At 40.7% G+C, this 24,120-nt stretch overlaps 1 protein-coding gene across 18 annotated transcripts in view; it reads left to right on the top strand.

Moving 5' to 3' along the window:
* The window catches only part of R3HDM2 (R3H domain containing 2), a 162,630-nt gene that overhangs the window by 113,320 nt on the left and 25,190 nt on the right, over positions 1-24,120 (top strand). For 5 of the 18 annotated variants that reach the window (XM_059403496.1, XM_059403495.1, XM_059403498.1 and 2 more), the window contains 12 exons: positions 5,462-5,661; positions 8,201-8,224; positions 10,672-10,713; positions 13,322-13,408; positions 14,157-14,283; positions 15,186-15,264; positions 15,916-15,975; positions 16,536-16,676; positions 17,092-17,200; positions 19,923-20,018; positions 22,914-22,945; positions 23,044-23,097. In XM_059403496.1, the coding sequence (XP_059259479.1) occupies positions 5,497-5,661; positions 8,201-8,224; positions 10,672-10,713; positions 13,322-13,408; positions 14,157-14,283; positions 15,186-15,264; positions 15,916-15,975; positions 16,536-16,676; positions 17,092-17,200; positions 19,923-20,018; positions 22,914-22,945; positions 23,044-23,097 (1,016 nt within the window). In that variant the 5' untranslated portion in view covers positions 5,462-5,496. The remainder of the gene's footprint in view (positions 1-5,461; positions 5,662-8,200; positions 8,225-10,671; positions 10,714-13,321; positions 13,409-14,156; positions 14,284-15,185; positions 15,265-15,915; positions 15,976-16,535; positions 16,677-17,091; positions 17,201-19,922; positions 20,019-22,913; positions 22,946-23,043; positions 23,098-24,120) is intronic. The other 13 variants (XM_059403499.1, XM_059403505.1, XM_059403500.1 and 10 more) reach the window with 7 other exon arrangements.

Below are 24,120 nucleotides of genomic sequence, written 5' to 3'. Positions count from 1 at the left end.
GATATATAGTTTCACTGTGCTCTGGAAGGTACTTACCTTGGCAGTCAAAAAATTTATGGGGAATATGCAGTTTTCTCCCTGAAAAAATTGCCAGATCTTGGCTCCCATTCATCTTCCCTGTATCATCCTATTTCCTCACTCCATCTCCTTGTCCCCCACTTCTGACAGTCCCCTCTGTGCAGCTTTGAGCCGCTGAGTGTCCTCAGGAGACATTCTGGCTTAAAGTTATACTGTTTGCCTGGACGAAATGTACAATGTGCAGAGAGAGTTTGTAGGGAAGCACGTATCTTGGCTCTCCTGGGATGTTAATGTCTTTGCTTTGTTCTAGTCAAGTTATATATGAAATAGTTCTTTTCTTCTTTTGACTGCCCCAAGCCCTTCATCTCCTCTCTGTACCAAATAAACCATCAAGAGTAGAAATTACTTCTCTGCTTTTAACCCTTTTCTACTAGCTTTATTTTTGCTCCTTAAGACTTTTAAAAAAGTTATTAAATTGTCTTTGTCTTGTCCCTCAGCTGGAACCTTCACTTTTTGCATTGAAAAAATTGCTTCCAGAAATTTTTTGCCATAAGAAAAAGGAGAGACTTCCACATAGGACTGGAAATGAACTTAGTTAAAGTTTATTTTGTAGAACAAAAGAGAGCCTCAGCTCAAGAAATACAATTTTGAGCTCATTGTGTCTTCCAGTGGATCTTGACTCTGAATGGTAACACTCTGACCTCTCTTAACTAGCTGTTGTTAAGTTGAAGGTAGCTTTTTTTTATCCTGAAGCAAAATGGTGAGGAAATAAAACTGTGTGATTTAAAGACCTGCCTTAAGAAGCTGGAAGGGTTTAGAGAAAGGAGGAAGATAAAGTTGTCTCCTGCAAGGGGCTGACTTGGAAGGGAGATTAAGCTTGTTCTTTATGACTTGCACAGAGAACTAAACTGAGGCCAGTGACAGGAAGTAACTGGAAAGGAAGTTTTGCCTCTTTATACTTTCCCCCGAAACAAGGTTTGTATATGGAAGAGATGACTTCCTTCCACTAGATGTATATAAACAGGGTCAAGCCAACAATTTTTCAGAGTTATTGATGATTCAGGAACGTGACTGAGAAGGTCCATGGATATAAAAGGATGAAACTAAATGAGAAAGCTGCTGCATCCCTTTCCAGTTGTGAATTCCATGATTCCGTTGTATCTTTGGTAGACCTTCTGTTTTCTGCCTAGTCTTTGAACATCTGTCCCCTTAATTAGTGGAAGTATTGCATAAAGGTTAATAAAGCAAGTGCTAGAGCCATATTTCCTGGCTTTGAGTCCTGCTCTGCTGTGTACCAGTTGTATGACCTTAAAGTATTTAATTGCTCTGTACTTCAGGTTACTTACCTATAAAATAGTGATGGTAATAAAATATATATCTAATACAATTGATGTAAGATTAAATGAGACACTTAGAACACTTTAGGATCATGCCTGACACAACATAAGCACTCCAAAAATTTTAGCTGATACCATCAATTCTCCCTCGCTCGCTCTCTGTCAGTTCTTTCTACTTATAAAGCTAGGCTTGTCTGTCTGGTCCAGGTAGTCCCTCTCTTCACCTACAGTTTCTGATTATCTCAGGATGCTTCTGGCTAGAAGGAATGGTAAACTCAAATCAAAATAGCTTAAGTGAGGGCACCTGGGTGGCTCAGTGGGTTAAGCCTCTGCCTTCGGCTCAGGTCATGATCTCGGGGTCCTGGGATCTAGTCCCACATCCGGCTCTCTGCTCGGCAGGGAGCCTGCCTCCCTCTCTCTCTGCGTGCCTCTCCATCTACTTGTGATTTCTCTCTGTCAAATAAATAAATAAAATCTTTAAAAAAAAATAGCTTAAGTGATAATGGGATTTATGACCTCATGTATCAAGAGGTACAAAGCTAGGAGGATCCAGGCTGACTAATACAGTCTGCCTCATAGCATCAAGGATCTAGACTTATTCTCTCTGCTCCACCATCCTCCTTGAGTTAATAGAATATTGCAATCCAGGCATCATCTGTATGCAAGACTACCTTCAGTAAAAGATAACAACCATTTTTTCCCCAGTGGCTTTTTTTTTTTAATAGAATGAATTTCTTTGAAGCTACTCACCTGGCAAAGTCCCCTCGTATTTCACTGGGTTTAATTGAGTCACTTGCCCCTTCCTAAATCAATCACAATTACTGATCTAGCTACTTAGGATCTTAGTGAAGTGTCCTAGTCTCTCTGATAATGATCAAATCATGGTCTCTTCCCAAACCAGTCACAAAAAGGAAACAATTACCATTATTGGTGTACCTAATTAAGGTCCACCTCCTAGGTCTCAGAATAGGGTCACCTTCCCTTAAATGAAGGCAAACACCAGAAGAAAGTCTGGGCTAGATTGGTATGTATGGAAAAGGGGGAAGATTTGGGTAGTGTGCTAGTGTGCTAGTGTACCTTTTCCTCTGCTGTTGCATTTTCCTTGGAGTAAGAATTTTTCCCTTACTGCTGTGACTGAGAAGCAGTGTTTAGACACTGTGAAGTTAGTCTAGGTATCCAGATAGTTGAGTCTTTTCTGACTTATGTGTGAAAAGGAGCTGCAAAGTTGTTATTCTCATTTGAAGAAATATACCTATTTGGTAATTGAAACCTGGAAAAAGAAGCACCCAGCTGCTTTTCCATAGCACCTTCCCCCCTTTTTAAAATTGAGATATAATTAACATATAGCTAGGTATAAGTTTAAGGTGTACTACATAATGACTTGACATACATATATACTGAAAATGATTCCCACAGGGCCGCCTGGGTGGCTCAGTTGGTTGAGTGTCTACCTTCAGTGCAGGTCATGATCCCAGGTACCTGGGATGGAGTGCCGAATTGGGCTCCCTGCTCAGCGGGGAGCCTGCTTTTCCCTCTGCCCGTTGCTTCTCTCTTTGCCCGCTGCTTCTCCCTCTGCCTGCTGCTTCTCTCTGTGTGTTCTCTCACTCTGACAAGTAAATAAAATCTTTTTAGAAAAGAAAAGAAAATGATTACCACAATAAGTTTAGTTAACATTCATCTCCTTATATAGCTACAAATTTTTTTTTCCTTGTGATGAGAACTTTTAGGATCTACTTCCTTAACAACTTTCAAATATACCATACAGCAGTGTTAACTGTAGTCATCATGTGGTACGTTGCATCCCTACTAGGTATTTGTCTTCTAATTAGAAACTGGTATCTTTTGACCACCTTCATCCAATTTCCCCATTTGCCAGCCCTCACATTCTCTTTCGGACAGAAAAATCTCTTGAAGATTTTAAGCCTCAAAAAGAAAATACTGAAGGTCTGTTATGTGGTAAAAGAAGTAAACTTAATTTTGTGTGACTGGACAGCAGATTTAGCATCAAGATTGAAACAGTACATAGCTTATTATAGGGAGTAGCTCTGTAGCAGTAAGACTGTTTAAAAAATAGTGGGATGATCCCTTGCTTGGAGTTTCCTAGGAGAGGCTTGCAGGAAGTTACAGAAAGGAAGTTCTGATGTGGGGAGATTGGCAGGGGGGTGGTGTTGCATGAAGGTATATTTAAGAACTCTTACAGTTCTCTATTGAAAACATCTCTATTGATGTTTCCCAGCTAAGAGATATGGAAAAGGCATGTGCTGAGTTTTATTACACTTCAGACTGAAGAGAATGGGTGCTTGATTTACCTATGGGAGAAAAAATCGCAAGTGTGTATATGCAGTCTCCATGAACAGCCTAAGATCCATAAAGCTCCATAGGTTATAACTCTTTTATAGAACCCTCTAGGTACTAGATCCAGTTAATTAAAAAATAGAATATTGGCCATTTTCTTGTATAGTCAGTTTCTTTCAGTATTTGTCATCTTAAATTCAACTGTATGACTATGACTATATGAATGACTCTCTGGCCTTTTAAAGGCCTTTGAAGGTGAACAAAGCAGTAATCTTGGGAACTAATTTACACCAGGATGAGATTACCTGTGCTTCTTAAGGAGCCTTCGGGTCTCATCTTTTTAACTGATTGGAAGGAGGAAAAAATGACAGTGTGACAGTTTTCTTGAATGATTGCTATATGTTTGTTTGGCTCAATTTCTAGGGCCACGTGAAATAAACATGATGTCTGGGAGCGTTTTTAGTCTTATTTTTTTTAAGATGGGAAAGAGAAGTATTCAGGATTGAAAGGCAGTCTGTAATCTATAGTAAGGAGGAACCTCTACAAACTTCTGTTTCTTTGTGCTTGGATTACTGGGTTCACTTGCTCACAGGATTTCCCGGGTATCCAGAGTGAGTGATAAAGAGCTGGTTACCCTGCAAGACGGAAGCTCTGTGCCCTGGGAGGCAGGGGAATGACTGAACCCAAATAGGGAATAACAAGGCAAAGATTCTTACGTCCTCATTGCTTAAGATAAAGGAAAGAATTTAAGAATCTATAACCAACATCTGATTTTGCTGCCTTTTGAAGAGGGAGATACTTGAAGTTGGTAACATTGTTGTGGCTTGTGGTAGCTGTGGAAGTTCTCCCTTAGGAAGGGAGAGTGATCCTCGCTGGTAGTGAATAGAACTTTATAATATACTTTTCTTTCTGGAGAGAGTCTAGTGCTCAAGCTGAAAATGTGAGCAAATTTCTGTAGGAAAGGAGACAGGGCAAATAAAGTGCTAAGAGGACTCATACTACATTGCTTTAGAACTGGATCCTGGTGAATCTCAGCATAATTACCCAAGTAAAAGAATCCAGATAATACATGATGTGAAATGCTAGCAAATAGAGACTAATCTATAGTGACAGAAAGCAGATCAGTCATAGACTTGGGGATAGTGGAGTGGGAAGGGGCCTACAAAAGAGCAGGAGGAACCTTGAATGTGCTTGTTATCTCGACTGTGATGATGGTTTCACAGGCATGTGCATGTTCTTAATTCATTATCTTGTACATTTTAAATATATGCAGTTTATTGTATATCAGTTTTATCTCAGTAAAGCTTTTATTATTTTTTTTAAAAGATTCTATTTTTAAGTAATCTCTACACCCATCATGGGGGTTGAACTCACAACCCCAAGATCGAGTCACGCACTCCACTGACAGAGCCAACCAGGCGCCACTACCTCAATAAAGCGTTAAAAAAAAGAAAGAAAGTGGGGCGCCTGGGTGGCTCAGCCGGTAAATGTCTGCCTTTGGCTCAGGTCATGATCCCAGGGCTCTGGGATCAAGCCCCACATTGGGCTCCCTGCTCAGCAAGAAGGCTGCTTCTCCCTCTTCTACTCCCCCTGCTTGTGTTCCTGCTCTCTCTCTGGCAAATAAATAAAATCTTTAAAAAAAATAGAAAGAGAGAAAGCAGTCAGTCAATCAATCCTGGATCACCATTTATCCAAGGACCCTTTGTGGTTTACAGGGTGGCTGCTGCAGACTAGTATGTGAAGTGCAAGTCTTGTGTGTATGTGAAGTATGGATAAATACCTCCTGTTTAATGCATTTGACATTTCTTTAGGAGTCCATAGAGCCCACTGTATTATATTGAAGAAGATGTCTAACAGTAACACTATTCAAGAGACCCTGGAAATAATGAAAGAATCAGAAAAAAAACTGGTGGAAGAATCTGTAAGCAAAAACAAGTTTATATCTAAGACTCCAAGTAAAGAAGAAACTGAGAAAGAGAGTGAAGATACTGGTTTGCGTCCAGAGACACAGGTGAGGATTAGAAGTGCATCATAGGCACACTTATTATGCCTTAATAGAAATGTCATTGTAATTGGCATTGGGAATCTGTAAGAAGCTAGTCACTTGATTCTCCCTAAAAACCCAATTTTCAGCTTTCAAGAACTGTCTCCTTCCCTTTTTGTCATAGAATCCCCAGTGAAGTCTAGAGAAGACAATAGTAATTTCCTAATCCATTTGGACCTGCATTACACTGGGTTCTTGCTACATTTGATATTTTTTAACTATCAAAAAATGAACTGTATACAAACACATATTTAACAAGTCATGATATGGTTCATATAATAAATTCTTAAAACTACAGCTGCCTGGCTTTAGACACAATATTAAATTCATATCCTGGTTGTATTAAAGCAGTCAGGATTTTTTGGGTCAGAAATAACCTGTGAACTTGCTACTTGGTAAATGAGTGAGAAGAATTTCACTCTTTGGTTGCCATGTTGCTTTCCATCCAAATTCATAGTGCAGTGCAGATGTGATGGCAGTAGGTAGCCAGCCAAGCTTCCTCCAGGGCTCCTATTTGGTACCCAAGCAGTTCATACTCTGAGCCTCCTCTGGTTTACCTGTTCTGGTCCTTCTCTTCTCTGTGGTCAGTGCTAGTCTCCTCCGTTAACCAGACCCAAATTATGTAAATCCTTTCTTTCATGCCCAAGGGTTGGACTGGTCGTTCTTACATGCTTAGGAGATAGACTAATGGTAGTAAGTTAGTTTAAAAAGCAGTGGTGGCAACATTTTGGAAGGTTTCGAAAGTTGAAACATCATTTCTCTTGACAACCCAATTCATTTAGGCCTTTTTTTCTTGAAAGACTAAAACAACAACAACAAAGGGACAAATTAAAATCAGACAGCTCCCTGAAATATTTTGTTCTCTGGCTGCCTGCTTTTCTGCTGTCTTTCTTCTCGCAGTTTGCCATATCTCTGTACTAGTTGCTTTTCTTTCCATTATCCTTTGCGTGTAAGTTGTCATTCCCCGCCCATCCTTCCAGAGTTTGTAGAGACAATCTGCCACTGTTCCAGCTATACTTCCAGCCTCCACTGATACCAATAATGAATTTTAAATCCTCAAGACAGATAAGTGATGAATGTTTAATTATATGCTGTCATGTTATATGGAAGATGATAATTAGATGAACTTTGGGTCCAAGTTATTCTCAGGAGACTATTTGAAGTGGTGTTCTGAACTCCTGTTGTGTGTACCCCTTGAAGATAAGCAGAAAAGGATATGTATAAGTGTTATATACCTAATGGACACTCAATTCAGGAGTGTCTTCATCTGGATATACAAATAGGTCATATGGGAAGTTGGAAGGGGACGACGGACTTTTTGTAGCTGCTAGAACAGGGGGATCTGCTGCTGCCATCTACTGGAGCTCCTACTCATTCTACCAAGTCTTCAGTTTTGTCCCCCACTTCAGAAGCCCTCTCCCCTCTACCATTTCCCAGCAGATCATGTGCCCCTTCAACAACACTAAAAATTCTGCTCTTTATCTTACCTTCCCCCACCTCAACTCATACCCCGGAAGTCCCCCCGGGGTTCTTACTGATGCTATCAAGGGAGTGCCTGTTATAAATTGGAGCTGGAAAATTTGCAAAAAGGGGAGTTTCCTTGCTTATACTATGTGAGACATATTCTTAGAACCAGCAGTTGGAACTCAGAACATCTTTCACATGGAAACAGTGCTATAAAAGGCAGGTTCTGAGATTCAGTTTAGAATGGGCAAATTAACCCTGACATACCGAACTTAGGGGGGGTCCTTCAACTAACCCATAACAACTGGGAATGACCTCCTAACTGGGCTTTCTGCCTTTAAACTTGTGATCCTTTTGGATTCCTCTACTGTACTGCTTTAGAAAGATCACCATGAAATAAATAACTGATTATGTTCATTCTCTTCAAACTTTCTGTATGTTTCATTGTCCTAGGCTAAGACCCAGATTTATCAGCATGACATATTGTGACCTAATCCCTTGCCTGACAGCCACCCGCCTCTGGCATCCTGCACTTCAGCATTGTTTGATTCCTTGGGCCTTGTTACAAGAGCTGGAAAGTGTGGAGAAAGCATGCTTTTGTACTTGCTTTCTCTGCCTAGAGTGCCTTCCTTGGTATTCTTTCCTTGGCTTCCCCCAACCCCTGAACCTCCCTTGCCAACATCTGCCTGAAACTCAAAACTCAATTCAGATGTGTCTTTCTCTAGTAAGCCTTCCTTGACAGCCTTACTCACCCATTGCAGGTCTACCCTGTATAATTCTTAGAGTAATGTCTGTCTCCATCTCTACGGAACTATAAGCTCAGTGAGGCCCAGGATTAGGTCAGTTTGGGCTCACTGTTGTTTCTCAAAAGCTTGACATAGTTCTTTGCAGGTACTCAATATCTGTGAATGTATGAATCTGTGAGTTGCTAGGTCTGGGTTAGACGCTTGTGCTGTGTGCTCCTATAGCACTATGTGACTACTTCTGTAATGCATTTAACCTACTGTATTGTAATTGTCTATTTGTCTGTCTTCTCCAACAGGATTATGAGTCCCTTTTGGATAAGGTTTGTGGTTTTTATCTCTGTATCCTCCAGTAATTAGCATGGTGCCTGGTAGATACTAGATTTTCAATGTGTCTTTGGCTATTACACGAAAACTATCCATTCTGGTAAATAAGCAGATTCATAAATTGCTTGTAGGGCTATAAATTGGTAAAACTGGTATAACCTCTTTGAAGGTCACTTTGGCAATAATTTTATTAAGAATTAAATTTTAAAAATTTTAAAATGGACTGCAGATAAACAGTATTTGTAGATACACTTGATTTGGTCATTGAACCATTGTTTATACTAACAAAAGATCAGAAACATCCTAAATGATGCTGTTTAAGGGACTGATAAGATAATTTATAGTACAGCCCCAAGTAGAATACCATATTAGACATTGAGAAAAATGGTAGATCTTCTGTAGAATAATATCTGTGGAAAAAAAGTTTAAAGGCAAGGTGTGTAAAATATACATCTGTTTGTTCTTGTTTTGGGGGTTTTTGTGGGTTTTTTCTTTTTTAAGTTTTTATTTATTTATTTGATAGATCACAAGTAGGCAGAGAGGCAGGCAGAGAGAGAGAAAGAAGCAGGCTCCCCACTGAGCAGAGAGCCCGATGCGGGGTTCAATTCCAGGACCCTGGGACCATGACCTGAGCCAAAGGCAGAGACTTAACCCACTGAGCCACCCAGGTGCCCCTGTTGTTGTTGTTGTTGCTGTTTTTTAAAGATATCTTTCTTCCTTTATTTGAGAGAGAAAGTGCATGAGCAGGGGGAAGGAGCAGACTTAACACTGAGCAGGGAGCCGGACTTGGGGCTCAATCCCAGGACACAGATCATGACCTGAGCCCAAGGCAGATGCTTTTTTTTTTTTTTTTTTAAAGATTTTATTTATTTATTTGACAGAGAGAGATCACAGTAGGCAGAGAGAGAGAGAGGGAAGCAGGCTCCCTGCTGAGCAGAGAGCCCGATGCGGGACTCGATCCCAGGACCCTGAGATCATGACCTGAGCCAAAGGCAGCGGCTTAACCCACTGAGCCACCCAGGTGCCCCCCAAGGCAGATGCTTAACAGACTGAGCCACCCAGGCACCCCCATCTGTTTGGTTTTTTTAAAAAAAGAAGAAAAAAAACCTATGTGTACATATGTACAGTGAGCTTATATATATATATATTCATAAAAGACCTATAGAAAGATTATAAGAAGGACAGTACTACTTGATCCTCTAGGAGAGAACCAGGTAGCTGGGGGACAGATATGAAAGGAGACTTACTGTTGTGTATACCCTCGTTACACCTCCTGAATGTTTGTGTTCTGTGTGTGTTACTGCCTTTTTGAAAAAAACAGTGAAATACTATTTCATATTCCCACACTATGGCTTTTCCGTACTGTAACATCTCCTTACATTGACCAGATCCATCGTCATTTCTTACTCTTTCCATCCACCTTCCTGTTTCTCCATTTTGCATTGTGGCAGTGTTTGGTAACTAGTGAAGAGGACAAAGGAAAGAGAAATCCTCATCTACCCAGGACCATGCTGGTATTCTGCCTCTGTCTTGTTTTCCCTTCCCCACTCACCAACCTCGGTTCTCCCCACACCCCAATGGGCAGTGAGTTCCATTCCAGACATCTGAGAATCCCCAGGTGCTTCCTCCCATACAAAACCCTACCTCCACCTCTTCCTCAAAGCCCCCATTTTGACTTCTTAGCTGTTCAGAAACCCTATCAGTGAATTAGTCTTTTCTTACCTCATCCTGCCATAGGCCTTCATTTTTTCATCTTCTTCAGCTTCTATTCTGCTCCTTACCCACTTTTTTTTTACCCTCCATTTGCTCTGAAAGTCTTGTCCATATCTTCCATGCTCCCTTATTTTTATCCTGTCCCAGACAGGCTATAAGAGCTACTACCAGGAGCTTAGAACTAGGAGAATTCTTATCTTCAGGAAAGGAGGCAGTTGGCAAGAAGAGTCTTCATTCCATTTCAACAGCCATTGGGATAGGTGCTTTGGGTCTCTCAAGTTAGAACTCTGTACATGTTATCCTGTAAAGATGTTATTATAAGTGATGATTAAGGGCCATATTGCATGTCCGTTTTGGGTTAAATAGGCTCCTGTGATCATGCTTGGGTAAAAACACTCTGTCATGCTATGGTAGTGACATTTCCAGAAGCTGTCTAATCAGGAGATGATTCGTGGTTTATCCAAAAGTAATTTTTATTAACCTGTGAAGTAGGCCAACCAGTCAGTGTCTTCCTGTTCATTTTCTTCATGGTAAGTGGCCTGTGGTCCTTTATGTGTCACAATTACTAGAGTTGTAGCAAAGAGGAGACAACCACTCCAAGTGGGTCTCATTATTGTTTAGCTATTGTAATGGTTTTACAGTTAGTGCTTTCTCTTTGTAAACTTGTATTGTTTTTAACCTAAGTGTTGATTTTCTATACCTTTAATATTTTCTAATCCCCTTCTAACAGAGGCGGACATCCAACCATGGTCATGCCAGGAAAAGAGCCAAGGTGAGAGCCCTTTCCGTATATTATAGTCCCCCCACCCTTATCTGAGGTTTCGCTTTCCATGGTTTCACTTACTCCTGGTCAACTACAGTCCAGGAGTAGATGATCCTGCTTTTGACATATTGTCAGGTCAGTAGTAGCCTAATGCTCTATCACAGTGCCCACATCATTCACCTCGCTTCACCTCATCCGCAGGGCTTTTATCATCTCACATCATCCCAAGAAGAAGAGTGAGTACAGTGTAGTAAGATATTTTGAAAAAGAGAGAGAAGGACCACATTGATACAAGTTTCTTACAGTATTTTAATTGTTCTATTTTATTGTTGTCGTTACTGTTGTTAATCTCTTACTGTGCCTAATTTATAAATTAAACTTTATCTTAGGTATGTATGTCTAGGAAAAAACATAGTATATGTAGCATTTGGTACTATACATAGTTTCAGGACCCCACTGGGGGTCTGGGGAAGTATCCCAGGGGATAAGTGGGGACTACTGTAGTTTCTTTTCTACTGTTATTAGTAATACGTTTCACAGATGCACTTATCACTAGTATCTAATTTATTTAGATTATATGCAAGCAAAGTTTTTCTGCCTGCACTTTATACTCTAATTGTCAATATACGTACACACACACATTTCATGTTAGAAAGTTTGGCTGTATTTTTCTGTTACCTCTAATTCGGTCACAGTCTGTTTCTGATATCCAGCCAGAGCCTCTCACAAAGCCTGAGCAAATTAGTACTGGTTCTGCTGTAAAGCTAGTTTCTCTGTTCACTTTTGGTTTCTCTAGGAGTACTATGTGAGTGTTATCTTTTCCGCCAACATTTTTTCCCCATTTATCCTTTAGGAATTTATCCTTTATAAATCCTGCCCCATTAGTAGAAATGACTCAACACTTTTGGACATCCTAAAAATAAAACCTTTTTTGGTGGTGGTGGGGTTACTTTTTAAGTTGGGGCAGGAAGGAGGAGGAGGATTTTGTTTTTAATCATTTTATGATAAAATTAGCACATCACGGATTTTTTTTTTTAAGATTTTATTTATTTATTCAACAGACAGAGATCACAAGTAGGCAGAGAGGCAGGCAGAGAGAGAGGAGAGAGGAGGAAACAGGCTCCCTGCTGAGCAGAGAGCCCGACACGGGGCTCGATCCCAGGACCCTGGGATCATGACCTGAGCCAAAAGCAGAAGCTTTAACCCACTGAGCCACCCAGGCGCCCCTTTCACGAATTATTTTAAGCAGTGTTATCAGAGAGGACTATATGTGTCAGTATGTGATGGTTTTTTAAAATTTTAGTTGGGAGAACAGTAAAATCTTAAACCTTTCTTGCATTGAGAATAGTTATCACCAGAGTAATTATTAAGTGTATCTACCTATTCCCCCCCAAAAGACAATGGCAGAATTTGGGAGTGGCTCAGCCAGTAGGTAGCCTGGGTTTGAAGGAGAACACATCAGATAAATGAACTCTGTGTCTTGCCTGACATGGCCTAATCCTCAGTGATGGGCTTGATGTTAAAGTCCACATCAGAGGGTGTTCACCTCTACTTCACTTCCACCTATACTTTTTGAGATAAATAAGACAGTTATTGTGTCCATTTTATAGATGAGGAAAGTTGGGTTTATAGAGATGGAGTGAACTTGACAGAATATTCACTAGTAAGTGGCAGGGCTCCACAGGAAGTCAGTTCTTCAGACTTGCAAGTTCTCTTCACTGTACTGCACAACCAGGAACACATTCCATGTTTTGTGCTGTTGTATTCATGGAAAATCTAGATTTTGTTATAAGAACTCTTAGTAAATGTTTATAGGTAGGTTTCTATCATTTTTGGCTTTGGGGATCCCTAGGAGAGCAATGATTTATAAAGTGAATTTCAGATTTTTTTGGTATTCTCCAGCCAGCAAAAGTAAACCAAGCTTCTTAATTAGCTTGGTTTACTTTTACCATTAGCTTCTTAATCACATTAAATCCCCAACGTTGGGAGGTTTTCTTTCTCTTTACTCTTTTTTTAGACGCTTCTTTCCATACTCTTGCTGCCTCGGGTTTAGAGTCATTTAGCATTTATCGTCTGCTGTGCTCTAGGCACTATTTATGATATGTTTGTTTATGTACTTTATGTCACCTAATTCTCACAAGTCATCATTAAGTGTTTTTATCCCTGTTTTATTGAGGAAAAACAGAGACCTAGAGAGGCCAAGTAATTTGCTCAGGGTCTCTCATAGCTCAAAAGTGCAAAAGCAGGAGTTGAAGCAGGGACTTCTGGCTCTTAAATCCAGTGTCTACTAAGCTCTTCAACTGTGTATTTTCAGTAAACTTCTGAGTCTGAAATTGGAGCATAAGCTAGAGAAAGGGGTGAGAGCTAAGTGAAGTGCTTTTCATATCATCTGTTCAAAGTAGCCATTTTGTTTTTATAAGTTTATTAATGGAAGTAGGAAAATTATCTTTGAAGTAAATCAGGAACTGGGGAGTAAGTCCACTTTGGGCAAAAAAAAAAGAACAACACAAAAACCCTACTTAATGGAAGCAGCAACTAACAGAGGCAAAGAGGATACCCTTCATTCCGCGAAAAGCAGCTTTCTGAATGTCCATATATATATTTGGGCTTTTTTCAGTCTAATTCCAAGCTGAAGTTGGTGCGCAGCCTAGCAGTGTGTGAGGAGTCCTCTGCCCCATTTGCTGATGGACCACTAGAAGCCCAGGTAGGTCCTTTATCAGAGTAGTGTAACTTTTTTTTTTTTAAGATTTTATTTATTTATTTGTCAGGGATAGAGGGACAGAGAGCGAGCGAGCACAGGCAGAGAGGCAGGCAGAGGCAGAGGGAGAAGCAGGCTCCCTGCCGAGCAAAGAGCCCAATGTGGGACTCGATCCCAGGATGCTGGGGTCATGACCTGAGCCGAAGGCAGCTGCTCAACCAACTGAGCCACCCAGGCGTCCCAGAGTAGTGTAATTTTTGAGATTGGCAGTTGTTTGGTAAACTGTAGCGTAACAACCACAGCATCAACAGTAGGCTTGGAAATCAGGGTAGAAGGAACTTCAAGTGGTTGCTGTAAAGCAGGGCATGGCTGCAAGCATGAAGTACAGGTCTTCACACCTGGACCACCCGGGATGAGGCAGACAAGAAGATCCCAGGGCTGCATCTTGTTTTCCCACCCACACTTTCCCTCTGGCAGTTAGACCCATTTCCATCTAGTTCCTGTGCCAAGAAAAGCCAGTGTAACTTGAGCTCTCCATTTGGTGGTTGTGATTGTTGGCAGAAAAGGCTTGGCCTTCTACCCTTTTGGAAGAACCCAAGCTTAAACAATTGAATTAACAAAATACTCTCTTCTGTAAGAGAATGCTGCCACCCAAGATTTCCCTTCTTTGAGATTTCAAGGGAGCGTCAAGTCCTGTGGGAGAATTAAAATCCTTTTTCCCTTTTGATTGTATTCCTCTTTCCCCTTAATCAAGGATATAATTCAGTTGCATATCAGCTGCCCCTCTGACAAGGAGGAAGAAAAATCCACGAAGGATGTCTCTGAAAAGGAAGACAAGGACAAAAACAAAGAGAAGGTCCCAAGGAAGATGCTTTCTAGGGGTGAGAACTCTCGCCACCCCTTATGTCCTAGGGTCTGGCTCTGCGGTGCCCTTTCCTTCCATCTTGGAGCCTGACACCCACTAACCTTACTGGCTCAGCAGTTCCTAGTGTTCTGTTGACTTCATGGTTGCTTGGTGGGGAGGGGGTGCTTAACTAGGTTACTTTCCTTGCTGCTTTAGTTAACCCTGCCTTAGGGGCTCACTTGCTGCAGAAAGCTACTCCGTTAACACTGGCACTACCTATAAGAGGACATTGTAGTTAATTCCGATTTTATTTCTCCTCTGGAATAAGTAGTGACATGAATCACCACTAGTAGCAGATCCTCCATATATCATTTATATTTTGGTTTTGGGATGCTTGGAGTGATTTTTTTAAAAATCAGATTTGCACTAATTATTAAGCTCTCTTTGGTTTTAAACTCTTGAGCTGGTAGCAAAAGACCTGGTCCATAAAAATTATAGTTGACAGGAAAAAGGCAACCTTGGGATTAAGATTTTATAAATAAATTGTAAATAATCAATATTTGAACCTGTTTGCTGAGATTCTGGAAAATTCAGCTCTGATTGCTCTTACCTGGAATTTATTTTCCTTAACTTGAATAAAATCTGCTTTGTTTTGGTCGGGACATTCAGCAAATAATTATGGTAAGGTAGCGTCTCAGTGTAATACTGATGCAGCACTCTGACCCAGATTCTACCTTCCATCATTGTCATGGGGAATCTGGCAGGGGGAAGGGACCTGGCAAATCAAGCGTCATTCTGGTTTTTAAGCTAAAACCCCTAAAGTTTGATTTTACTTTGCTGTGATCCCTCCTGATTGGGTTGTGGGCTTCTGCTTGGGATTAGATTTCATGTAAGGCAGTTTCATTTATTTTAAAATTTCTTTTGTTGTGATGGTTCTAGATTCCAGCCAAGAATATACAGACTCCACTGGAATAGACCTACATGAATTTCTTGTAAATACACTGAAAAAGAACCCAAGGTAAAAACATTATTTGATGGAAGGGGGACAGTAGGGTCCAGCCAGGATACTGAAAAGGACAAGTAGCTTTTCAGGATTTTTCCATTAGTCAGATCTATGCTATTGACCCTCCACCACCTTTCCCTCTAGTGTAGTTTTATATTCTGTGAGGGATCCAAAATACCCTTGTGTTGAGGTGTCTTCTTTCAGAAGAGCTGAGAAAAATCTGTGGAAGGAGACTGCAAAAACAAAAAAATGTGAAGTCTTGGGAGAACTATTTAAAAGCAAGAAGGAAAAATAATTGATACATACATATGCTAAATCATAATTGTTTTAAAATTGTATAAATAACAAGATGGAATGTAGACTACTGATTAGATTTATTTTAAGTATAAAGTATGTGTTTAAATGAATATGGCTGCCAACAGAGAGGTTTCTGATAAGGAAAACAAAGTATTGATTAGGAGGATCTGCAAAATGTATACTTGTTTTTCTCTTTTTAAAGTAGTGTAAGACAGGCCAGTGAGGCTCAGCAGCCTCTGTGTTTTTGTCCACTGTTGGGGTTTGGATCTGTCCCTCCCTCCAGCTTCTGTAGGGTGCAGGTTTCAATGCTTTTAATGTCTATGGGAGGGCTGCTTTTTGTTTTGTTTTGTTTTAATCTTTTTTAAACAGGGACAGAATGATGCTGCTAAAATTAGAACAGGAGATTCTGGAATTTATTAATGACAACAAGTAAGTTACTTGAATGAAATACACATTTAGAGGTGGGAGGGGGCACTGAAAAGAAATTCAGGTACAATTTTAGGATATTACTCTTAAATCTTTCCCTTAAAGTTTGAATTTTGAAGTAATTACTCACTGGGAACCAAAAGGAGTTGAGGAGAAATAATAAGAATGTATTAAAAAGTACATGTGACCCAAGTGAGTTTTAAGTTATTGCACAGACTTCAGTTGAAAAGAATTAATATCTTTTCAGCAGCTACCCTTGTCCCATATTTAGTTATTCTTAAATTTCTCCCTTTTTTCCTTGTAGAGTATCATCCAGGTGAGGGAGACCTGGAGCTTAAGGAATAATCTTAAATGAGGGTAGTAGATCAAAGGAATATACAAAATGCTATAGAAAAAGAAGCTGAGAGAACCTTTTTGGTTCTCATTTGAGTAAGGATCTATCTTCCTTATAACATGTCTGTTTCTCCTAAGAAATTCTCCACTTTAGACACAAGAAAAGTTACAGTTGGCTATTACTGCTATTGTTTATCCTTATTTCACTTTTTCCCCTGGTTTCCCTTCAGTAACCAGTTCAAGAAGTTCCCTCAGATGACCTCATATCACCGGATGCTATTACACCGGGTAGCTGCCTATTTTGGGATGGACCACAATGTTGATCAAACTGGAAAAGCTGTCATCATCAACAAAACCAGTAACACAAGAATGTAAGGGAAGAAACCACAAATTGGGAAACTTCCCTGGAATAGTCTATGGGGAGAAGAGGAAGGTGTAGGACCAATATATTCCTTTCTGGGGAGGAGATAGTATGGAAGTTACATGATCAATTCCTATGCTTCGTGAGGACTTGGAGATAGATTCCGGAGGCAGTGATGTTTTGTGAAGACTGGCGCCTGGCCTCTCTTCACCTTTACTGATGGTACAGGTATAACTTTAGGAGAAGACAACTTATTTATATGTATAAAGAATAGGCCTTGAAGATTTCTTTGTGACGTTTTGGATGCCTGACTCCAGTAACTTCCTGAAGGGACTGTAGGATATAAGAATGCTTTATTATGAGGCCTGCTTCCTAACAAAAGCATCTTTTACCTTACTTCCTTCTACATTCTCCCCCAATCCCAGCCCCGAACAGAGATTCTCAGAACACATAAAGGATGAGAAGAATACAGAATTTCAACAGAGATTCATTCTCAAGAGAGATGACGCCAGTATGGACCGAGATGATAACCAGGTGAAGAATGGAAAGGGGTTGGGTCTGTATGGAGAGATTGCAGTAAGAGAAACTGGGAGGGGAGAAGAATTTTTGTGGGATAAAACTCTAAAACATATTAGTGTGGAAAAATGTATTGAGTTATGCTGAGTTGGCTTTGGCTTAATGTTGAGGACTGACTACACTTGTTGAGCTGAATGCCGCCCTCTTAGCCCCAGAGAGACATGGTGCTGAGTTTTGCTGGGTTTTCTCATTTGGCCTAGAAATCCCTGGTTCTGCCACTGACTTCTAACTCTATGTCATTTTGGGACAAATCAAGGTCCCTCCCTGCTTCAGCCTTGATTCAGCTGATGGCTTCATTCTTTTTTTCTTGAATGGTTAGGAATTTCTTTGGGAACCACCAAAAGCTACTTTATCCCACTTCTGTCTTATCCTAGCTCAGGGCTAGCCTTGGACTGGCAAAGTTGTGATGTAATATACCCACCTATAAAGATGTTTCTGATCCCTTTCTGCAAACTCCTTATTCTTTTCCCAACTCCTTCCACCAAGGTGAGTGAGTTAATTTGACATTTGATGCTGGGAGTCTCAGGTAGTATCCCCTTTTTAATCCGTTCCTGTGGGAATAAGAAGTGAACAGTCTGTCCCATTCCTTCACTCATGGGCCTGGCTGTTGCCCTGACTTCTAGCCTGCCCTTCAGATAGTAAGTTTTCGTTTGGGGATTAGTTTTCTCAGCCACGTACAGGGTTTAGATCTAGCCTGCTCTGCTTGACCTCCAAAGGAGGTTAGGTGGAGAACCAGGATTAAGGTTTGAAGAACGTGGTTGAGTAGAGCCAATATTAGTCTTGCTAATTAATGATAACTGTAATAATATCTTACCTCTAGAGTCAAAATTCGTTTTCTTAGGATATTGTATGGTCTTGAGACCAGGACTTTTCCTGCTTGCTACTTGAGTATTTGAGGGAGTCCTTTTGAGAAAAATGCCATTATCTTTTGTGGACAAACACACTGGGTCTGATTGAAAAGAATGAAACATACAAAAAGACAAAATTTAAAAAACAAGAAAGAGCCTTTCCATCCTGATGCCCTTCTCTCCATTTTCCCAGAACCCTTTTTCTGTGGATCAGGAATTATTCAGGCCTAGAGACACATTGGGGCAAAGTGGAATCTGTCCATATTATGAACTTTTCCATCTCTCAGCTTCAGGCTTGATCCATAGGAGGGGAGCCTTTATGCATTTTCTGTCTATGATATTAATAATAAATACAATGATTGTTACTTCTGTTGAGTGTTTTCCCTGAACTAGACTCTGTTCTAGGCACATTATGTACATTATCTCTTTGAATCGTCTCTATAACCCAGTGTAGGTGGGGTTATTAGCTCCACTTTAAATATAAGAAAGCTGAGGCTAAGAGTGTTAAGTTACTTGCCTGAAATAACTTTACACAGAATGGAGAGCTGAGATTCTAGCCGGGACCTCAAAGCACATTATGCTCTTTCTACTCTGTCGCTGGTTCACCAGTGTTAGGGGCCCCTGAGGTCCTACATCTTATTGGAATGGGATTTATAAATGGACTGTTTAGTAGGATTTAGGTTCTTAAGGCTAGTGAGAATTAAATCTAGTCAAAAGTTTATACTCCTGAAGTTACGCCAACCTCTGGTGACGATCAGGAAGATCAGCCTAGAGTAGCAGCCTCCTTGGTTGCTTCATGTGAAGCTTTCAGAGACTCTGGATTGAAGGTCAGAATCTTTCATACCTGATGACATTCATTTGATGGGCTGTCTCTCTCAGAGCATCTTGCCTTCAAGAGCAGTATGGAAAAAGACACTGTGTACACCCTACCTGGGACAGTGCTCACAACTCACAGTCCAGGAGAGGAAAAACAATGATGGAGAACTGGGCGGTAGGCTAGCCAGAGGTGGTGATTTGCCCAGCCCTCCCTTTTCACCTCTCTGTATTTTTCAGAGAATTTAAGGCTCTCTTAAATTTCTTTTAAGAAATTTTCCCTTTCTGTCACTCTCTCTCTCTTTCTCTCCTCCTTCCACCATACCTTATTTGTCTCTTCCTTTTCCTGTCCATCCTTCTTTCTGTTCTGTTCTCCTTTTCTTTCTCTTCTCTTTGTGTTGCTATGTTCTCTTTTCTATTTCTGTAGTTTCTATCTCTTTCCCTCCCTCCAGTGGCTGTAGTTAAGATGAGAAAAAGTGCTTAAGCTTTTAGGTTATCTTCACTTCGATTTAATTCCCAGGGCCCTCTTCGCTGAGCTGAGTGTGACTTGGGTCTTCAGGCCATGGCATTAGTGAGTAAAGAAAGGATAATATCAGGTGCTAGTTCTGTAAAACTCTTCTCTAAATACTTGTTTCTTCTCCCTCTCTAGTTTCCTCCTATCCCTTTCTTTCCCTCCAAAGCAATGTTGTTTATTCCCTGGGCTTTTCTCTTGATCCTTAGGATCTCAATACTATAAGGAAGTAACCCAGTCCTTATAAATAGTTGTTGTTCTTGTCACTCTGGGTGGGGATGGGGAAATGAAGAGGCTCCAATCATCCAGAAAACCTGATCTCCCAAACTGCATGGTCAGATGTACCCAGTGAAACCTGTCCGACACTGGAAATTTTATTTCTTTTTTTTTTTTTTTCTATTTTTTTGATGGCAACTATAAACTCTCCCGGTTTCTCTTCCTTGCTGGTGTGCAGTGAGCTTGCAGTACGAGGAGAACTTAACTAGCTTAATTCTGCTCATCGATCTAGATCAGAGTTCCATTGCAGGATGGAAGGAGGAGCAAGTCAATAGAAGAGAGAGAGGAGGAATATCAAAGGGTCCGAGAGAGAATATTTGCCCGAGAGGTAAGTGTAGCTTCTGAGAGTTGTCAGCCCATAGCTTTTAGCTCTTAATCTTTGGAACTGTGATTGGAATGAACCCTCCATAAATGTTTTGTTGTTGTCTTTTTTTTTTAACCAACATCAGCCAGCCCCAATTTGTCTCTCATATTAAATGTGGCTTACTGGGAAACTGCAGATTTTTATATGTATTATTTTAATACGTTTTGCTGTATGGCAAACAAAGAGCACAAATGGAATGGCTGAATTTGGTAGGTATGATTAGACTGAAAATAGAAATGGTTTTAGCAGGGCTTATGGAAGGGCCCTGACTCTGGCCTGTCAGTCCCTTTTCCCACTTACCCTTTTTCACTTCCATTATTCATTTTAGGCATCTTTGCTTCTAGGTGGAAGACTTAGTGTCCACACAGCCTATATACATCCATCTTGTTTGGCCAGCCTCGTTTTTAGGATATGTTGGTGGTTGTTAGAGCACAGGTCTGCCATCCATTCTCTGAGATCCACATTCCACATGCACAGAGGGTACCACTTACTATTCCCTCCAGTCTCTATCTGAATAGGAAGTCTCTTTCTTCCTATATTTCCTACCTCGTTTCTTAGAGTAGGATGGACTTATGGGCCAAAAGGCAACATGATCATTTTAGGCAACTTTATTCTTAAGAATTGTGGGCCATATTAAATATACTTGGTACCCCTGTATTTGGTGGCCTTTGCCTATAAGACTAAAGAGAAGTATTTCAGAAATTCAGGAAAGACTGTAGATAAGCAAGAGAGGAACAGATCTTCAGAAAAACGTAGGGGATCTGGATAACAGCACTATCTTAAAGTCAAATTAGCAAACAAAGTAGAAAGAGCCAGCCTCCCTTTGTAGTCAAAAGATGGCCAGTTCTAATCAGTATTCTTTGATTAACACTACTCTCCTCTCATTTCCCCACTCTCCCCTCCATCAGCAAGACAGAAAATACTTTATCTTTCCATCATCACCTAGCTCAGAGAAATATTATCTCTGACTTCAAGAAAATTGAACTCCTCTATGAACTGGTTCTGTTGTCTCAGGAGACCCAAATGTTCCAAGGATACTCATGGGGACAGATGCACAACAAATCTGGCCCAAAGTCCAAGGAAAAGGAATCATCTTACCTTCTGTTATATGGACTTCAATTCTGAGTCAGAAAAAGAAAAAGTCCATCCTCCAAATTATCCAGTCATAGCCCAAAGAGGGTTCTTTACCTTTACCTGCAAACCATTTGTGTGGAATGAGAGGAGAGAGGTCACTTGTACATGGCTGTGGCCGGCAATGACCTTGAGCTGTAGATGAGCAGGTTGGTGGATAATAACAAAGATTTACATACTGCTTACTATCTTTCAGACACTATTCTTAGTATTTTGCATAAATTAATTTATTTAATCCTCACATTAGGTCTATGAGGTAGGTTGCATTGTTTTCCTCGTTTTATAAATGAGGGACTGAGGCATAGAAAGGTTAAGTCACCTTAGATAACACCTCTAGTTAGTGAATGGGTTGTTATATGAACTCAAGCAAAGCAGTCTGGCTCCAGAGACCATATCCTTGACCCCTAAAGTAAACCACCTCGCCATAGCTTGCTTTACTCTGGGATCTTTAGATTAGGAAGTACCAGTGTCATCCTGGCATAGCCATCTGTGATGTGCTGCTCTGCTTCACTGAGACATGGTAAATGACTGTCCCACCATGCCAACCATTATTAGTAGAGCCCTGGACACTGAAAGCATAAGTAACTTTTAATAAGGTATTGTGGCTAACGAGGACCAACACTGGAACATACCTGTGTACAGCTGTGCAGCTGTAATAAAATCACATTCGCTCTTCTCTCCTTTTTTCTCCTGATTGCTCGTCTCTCCAGCCTCTACTAATATATTTATTCTTTGTTAAATTCTTGTGGATTTACCACTTTTCATTTCAGCACTTCCTAACTCTTGCTGTGTTAGAGGCTTCAGGAATCTCAGAAGGTCTAGACAAGGAAATGTGGCCAAAGCCCACCAAAATCCTGAGATTCCTATGTGGAGAGGAGCCTGGCCAGTCAGAGGGAGCTGGTGAAGGGTAGAGCTGTAGGTTGGGTCGGACGGGAGGAAGAGGCAGGCCAACAAGAAAGGGAAGTGGCAAGAAGGGTGTTTGGATGGAAATGCTGCCACCGCAGCCTTCTCTGGAGCCTGAGCTGCCCCTTATAGGCTCTGTTCCGTGTGGAGCCCACTCTGCTCAGCAGTGGGACACTCTTGGTGCCTTTTCCTAAGGCTTGGGAGTGCATCACAGTGCTCACTTCACTCAGCTCAGTGGCTTTGTCAGGAAATGATCCCCCAAATATTTCGGGCTTTTAATTCTTTCATTTTTTCTAGGCTCCGAAAAATACCTGCTTCCCCAATTCCTTATTCTCCTTGGGTCTCAGGTCAGGTCAGAATGTCTTTCATTTTGGCCAGTGTGGAGGATAGAAACAGAATAGTCGTGGAGGATGACTTCCAAAAAAACTAAATTTCTTTCTCTTGTCTCCCTTTGCCTTTCCCTTGTTCGTACTCTCCGCCAATTATTATGCTCAGCTTTCCTCTAGAGAGAATAAATTTAGAACTAAAAAGGAAATAATAGCTTAAAACTTTCCTCTTCCTCCTTTCCATACTCCCACGTTTATCAGCGTCTCTTTTTAAGCACTCTGTGGGAAGGCTAAAAACACTGAATGCTCTTTCCCACTAAAGGTGAGAAGTCAGATTGGGTGTGTGGGTGTGGGTCATCCTATCCCTGCTCCCTCTCTCCCTGTTGGGGGGTGAGCTTGGTTTGAGGACCTCGGGTATTCATAGCATCACGGACACCCTTTTCGGTTATGCCATGCTGTTTTCTTATAAGTTATTTTCCGTTTTCTCCCCTTCACCTAGACTGGCCAGAACGGATATCTAAATGACATCAGGTTAGTACCACTTAGCATGTTCCCTGCTTCTCATTGAGCTTTGTCAGTGAGGTTAATATAATCCTGTAATGATGCTTTTCTTTGATGTTAACCAACAGACTCTCCAAAGAAGCCTTTTCTTCTAGCTCTCACAAGAGAAGGCAGATTTTTAGGTACCTCTGTGTGATCTATATCTCTCCTTGTTTTTGTTTTGTTTCGTTTTGGTTTTTTTTTTTTTTGTTTTGCTGTAATCTTTTCAGCGGAGTGAGTTTGCTCCATGCATGGCTGCTTGTGGAATAATTCAATTTGTGGTTTTTGCAACGTTGGATATTTTTCCCCATTAAAAAAGAAATGGCTCCTGCTCAATGACTTTATTTTTATTGTTGCTGATTTCATTTTAAGTCGTGGATAGGTGGTGAAGGGGACCAGATAGGTGTGTCTGGGATAGGTACTGCTCCTTTCCAAAAGTTTGCTGGAATTGGGCATTTGGGGAAGATTTTAACATACATTTATATTAAGGTAAAAGAATGGGTGTCTTCTGGCTACCTTTTCTGAATCTATGAAAGATGTGAAAAGCTTATCCCTGACCCAGCATAGGGAATGTTTTATAGCTTTAAGAAAGAATAGGACGTGCACACACACATATAAAAACACAGACATCTCTGTCTATGTAGTTTTCTCTTTGGGACAATGTAATCTGTAAGGTGGCCTCAGAAAAAGACTTTTCTGCCTTAGCATGGACATATAGCACATCTTTTTTATGGCTGTTCATGATTTGCTGTTAACATTGTTGAAAGCTGCTGTATTAACTTCTTCAGGCCTAATAGTCTCCATGTTCCACAAAGCCGTCATGAGACTCTCCCTTCCATTTGATTTTCTCAGTCCCCCTCCAGAGGATTACTGAAGGCAGTGAGAGAAGCACTTCATTAGGACCCTGTCTGGTACCAACTCATTTTAGATACGTTCTTCCCATTTTACTAATAGAAAAACTATGGAGAAGAGAAAACCTGAGCACTCAATAGTAGGATTCGGGTCCAATCCTTTCTGAAGGGCTTATGGGTTTTTCAATCCTAAGCTTGATAGGAACTAATTAACTCAAATTAGTAAGAGCTCTCTTTCCCAGTATCTCAGTTGTCTCTTCCCCCTTGTCCTTTCTAAAGCTAGTCAAACCACATAGAAATTTGGGTTGTAAGATT

The sequence above is a fragment of the Mustela nigripes genome, chromosome 6 (genome assembly GCF_022355385.1).
Source record: "Mustela nigripes isolate SB6536 chromosome 6, MUSNIG.SB6536, whole genome shotgun sequence".
NCBI classification, from domain to species: Eukaryota; Metazoa; Chordata; class Mammalia; order Carnivora; family Mustelidae; genus Mustela; species Mustela nigripes.
Note: the sequence above shows the minus strand (reverse complement) of the source record. Positions and strands in the feature narration are given on the sequence as shown.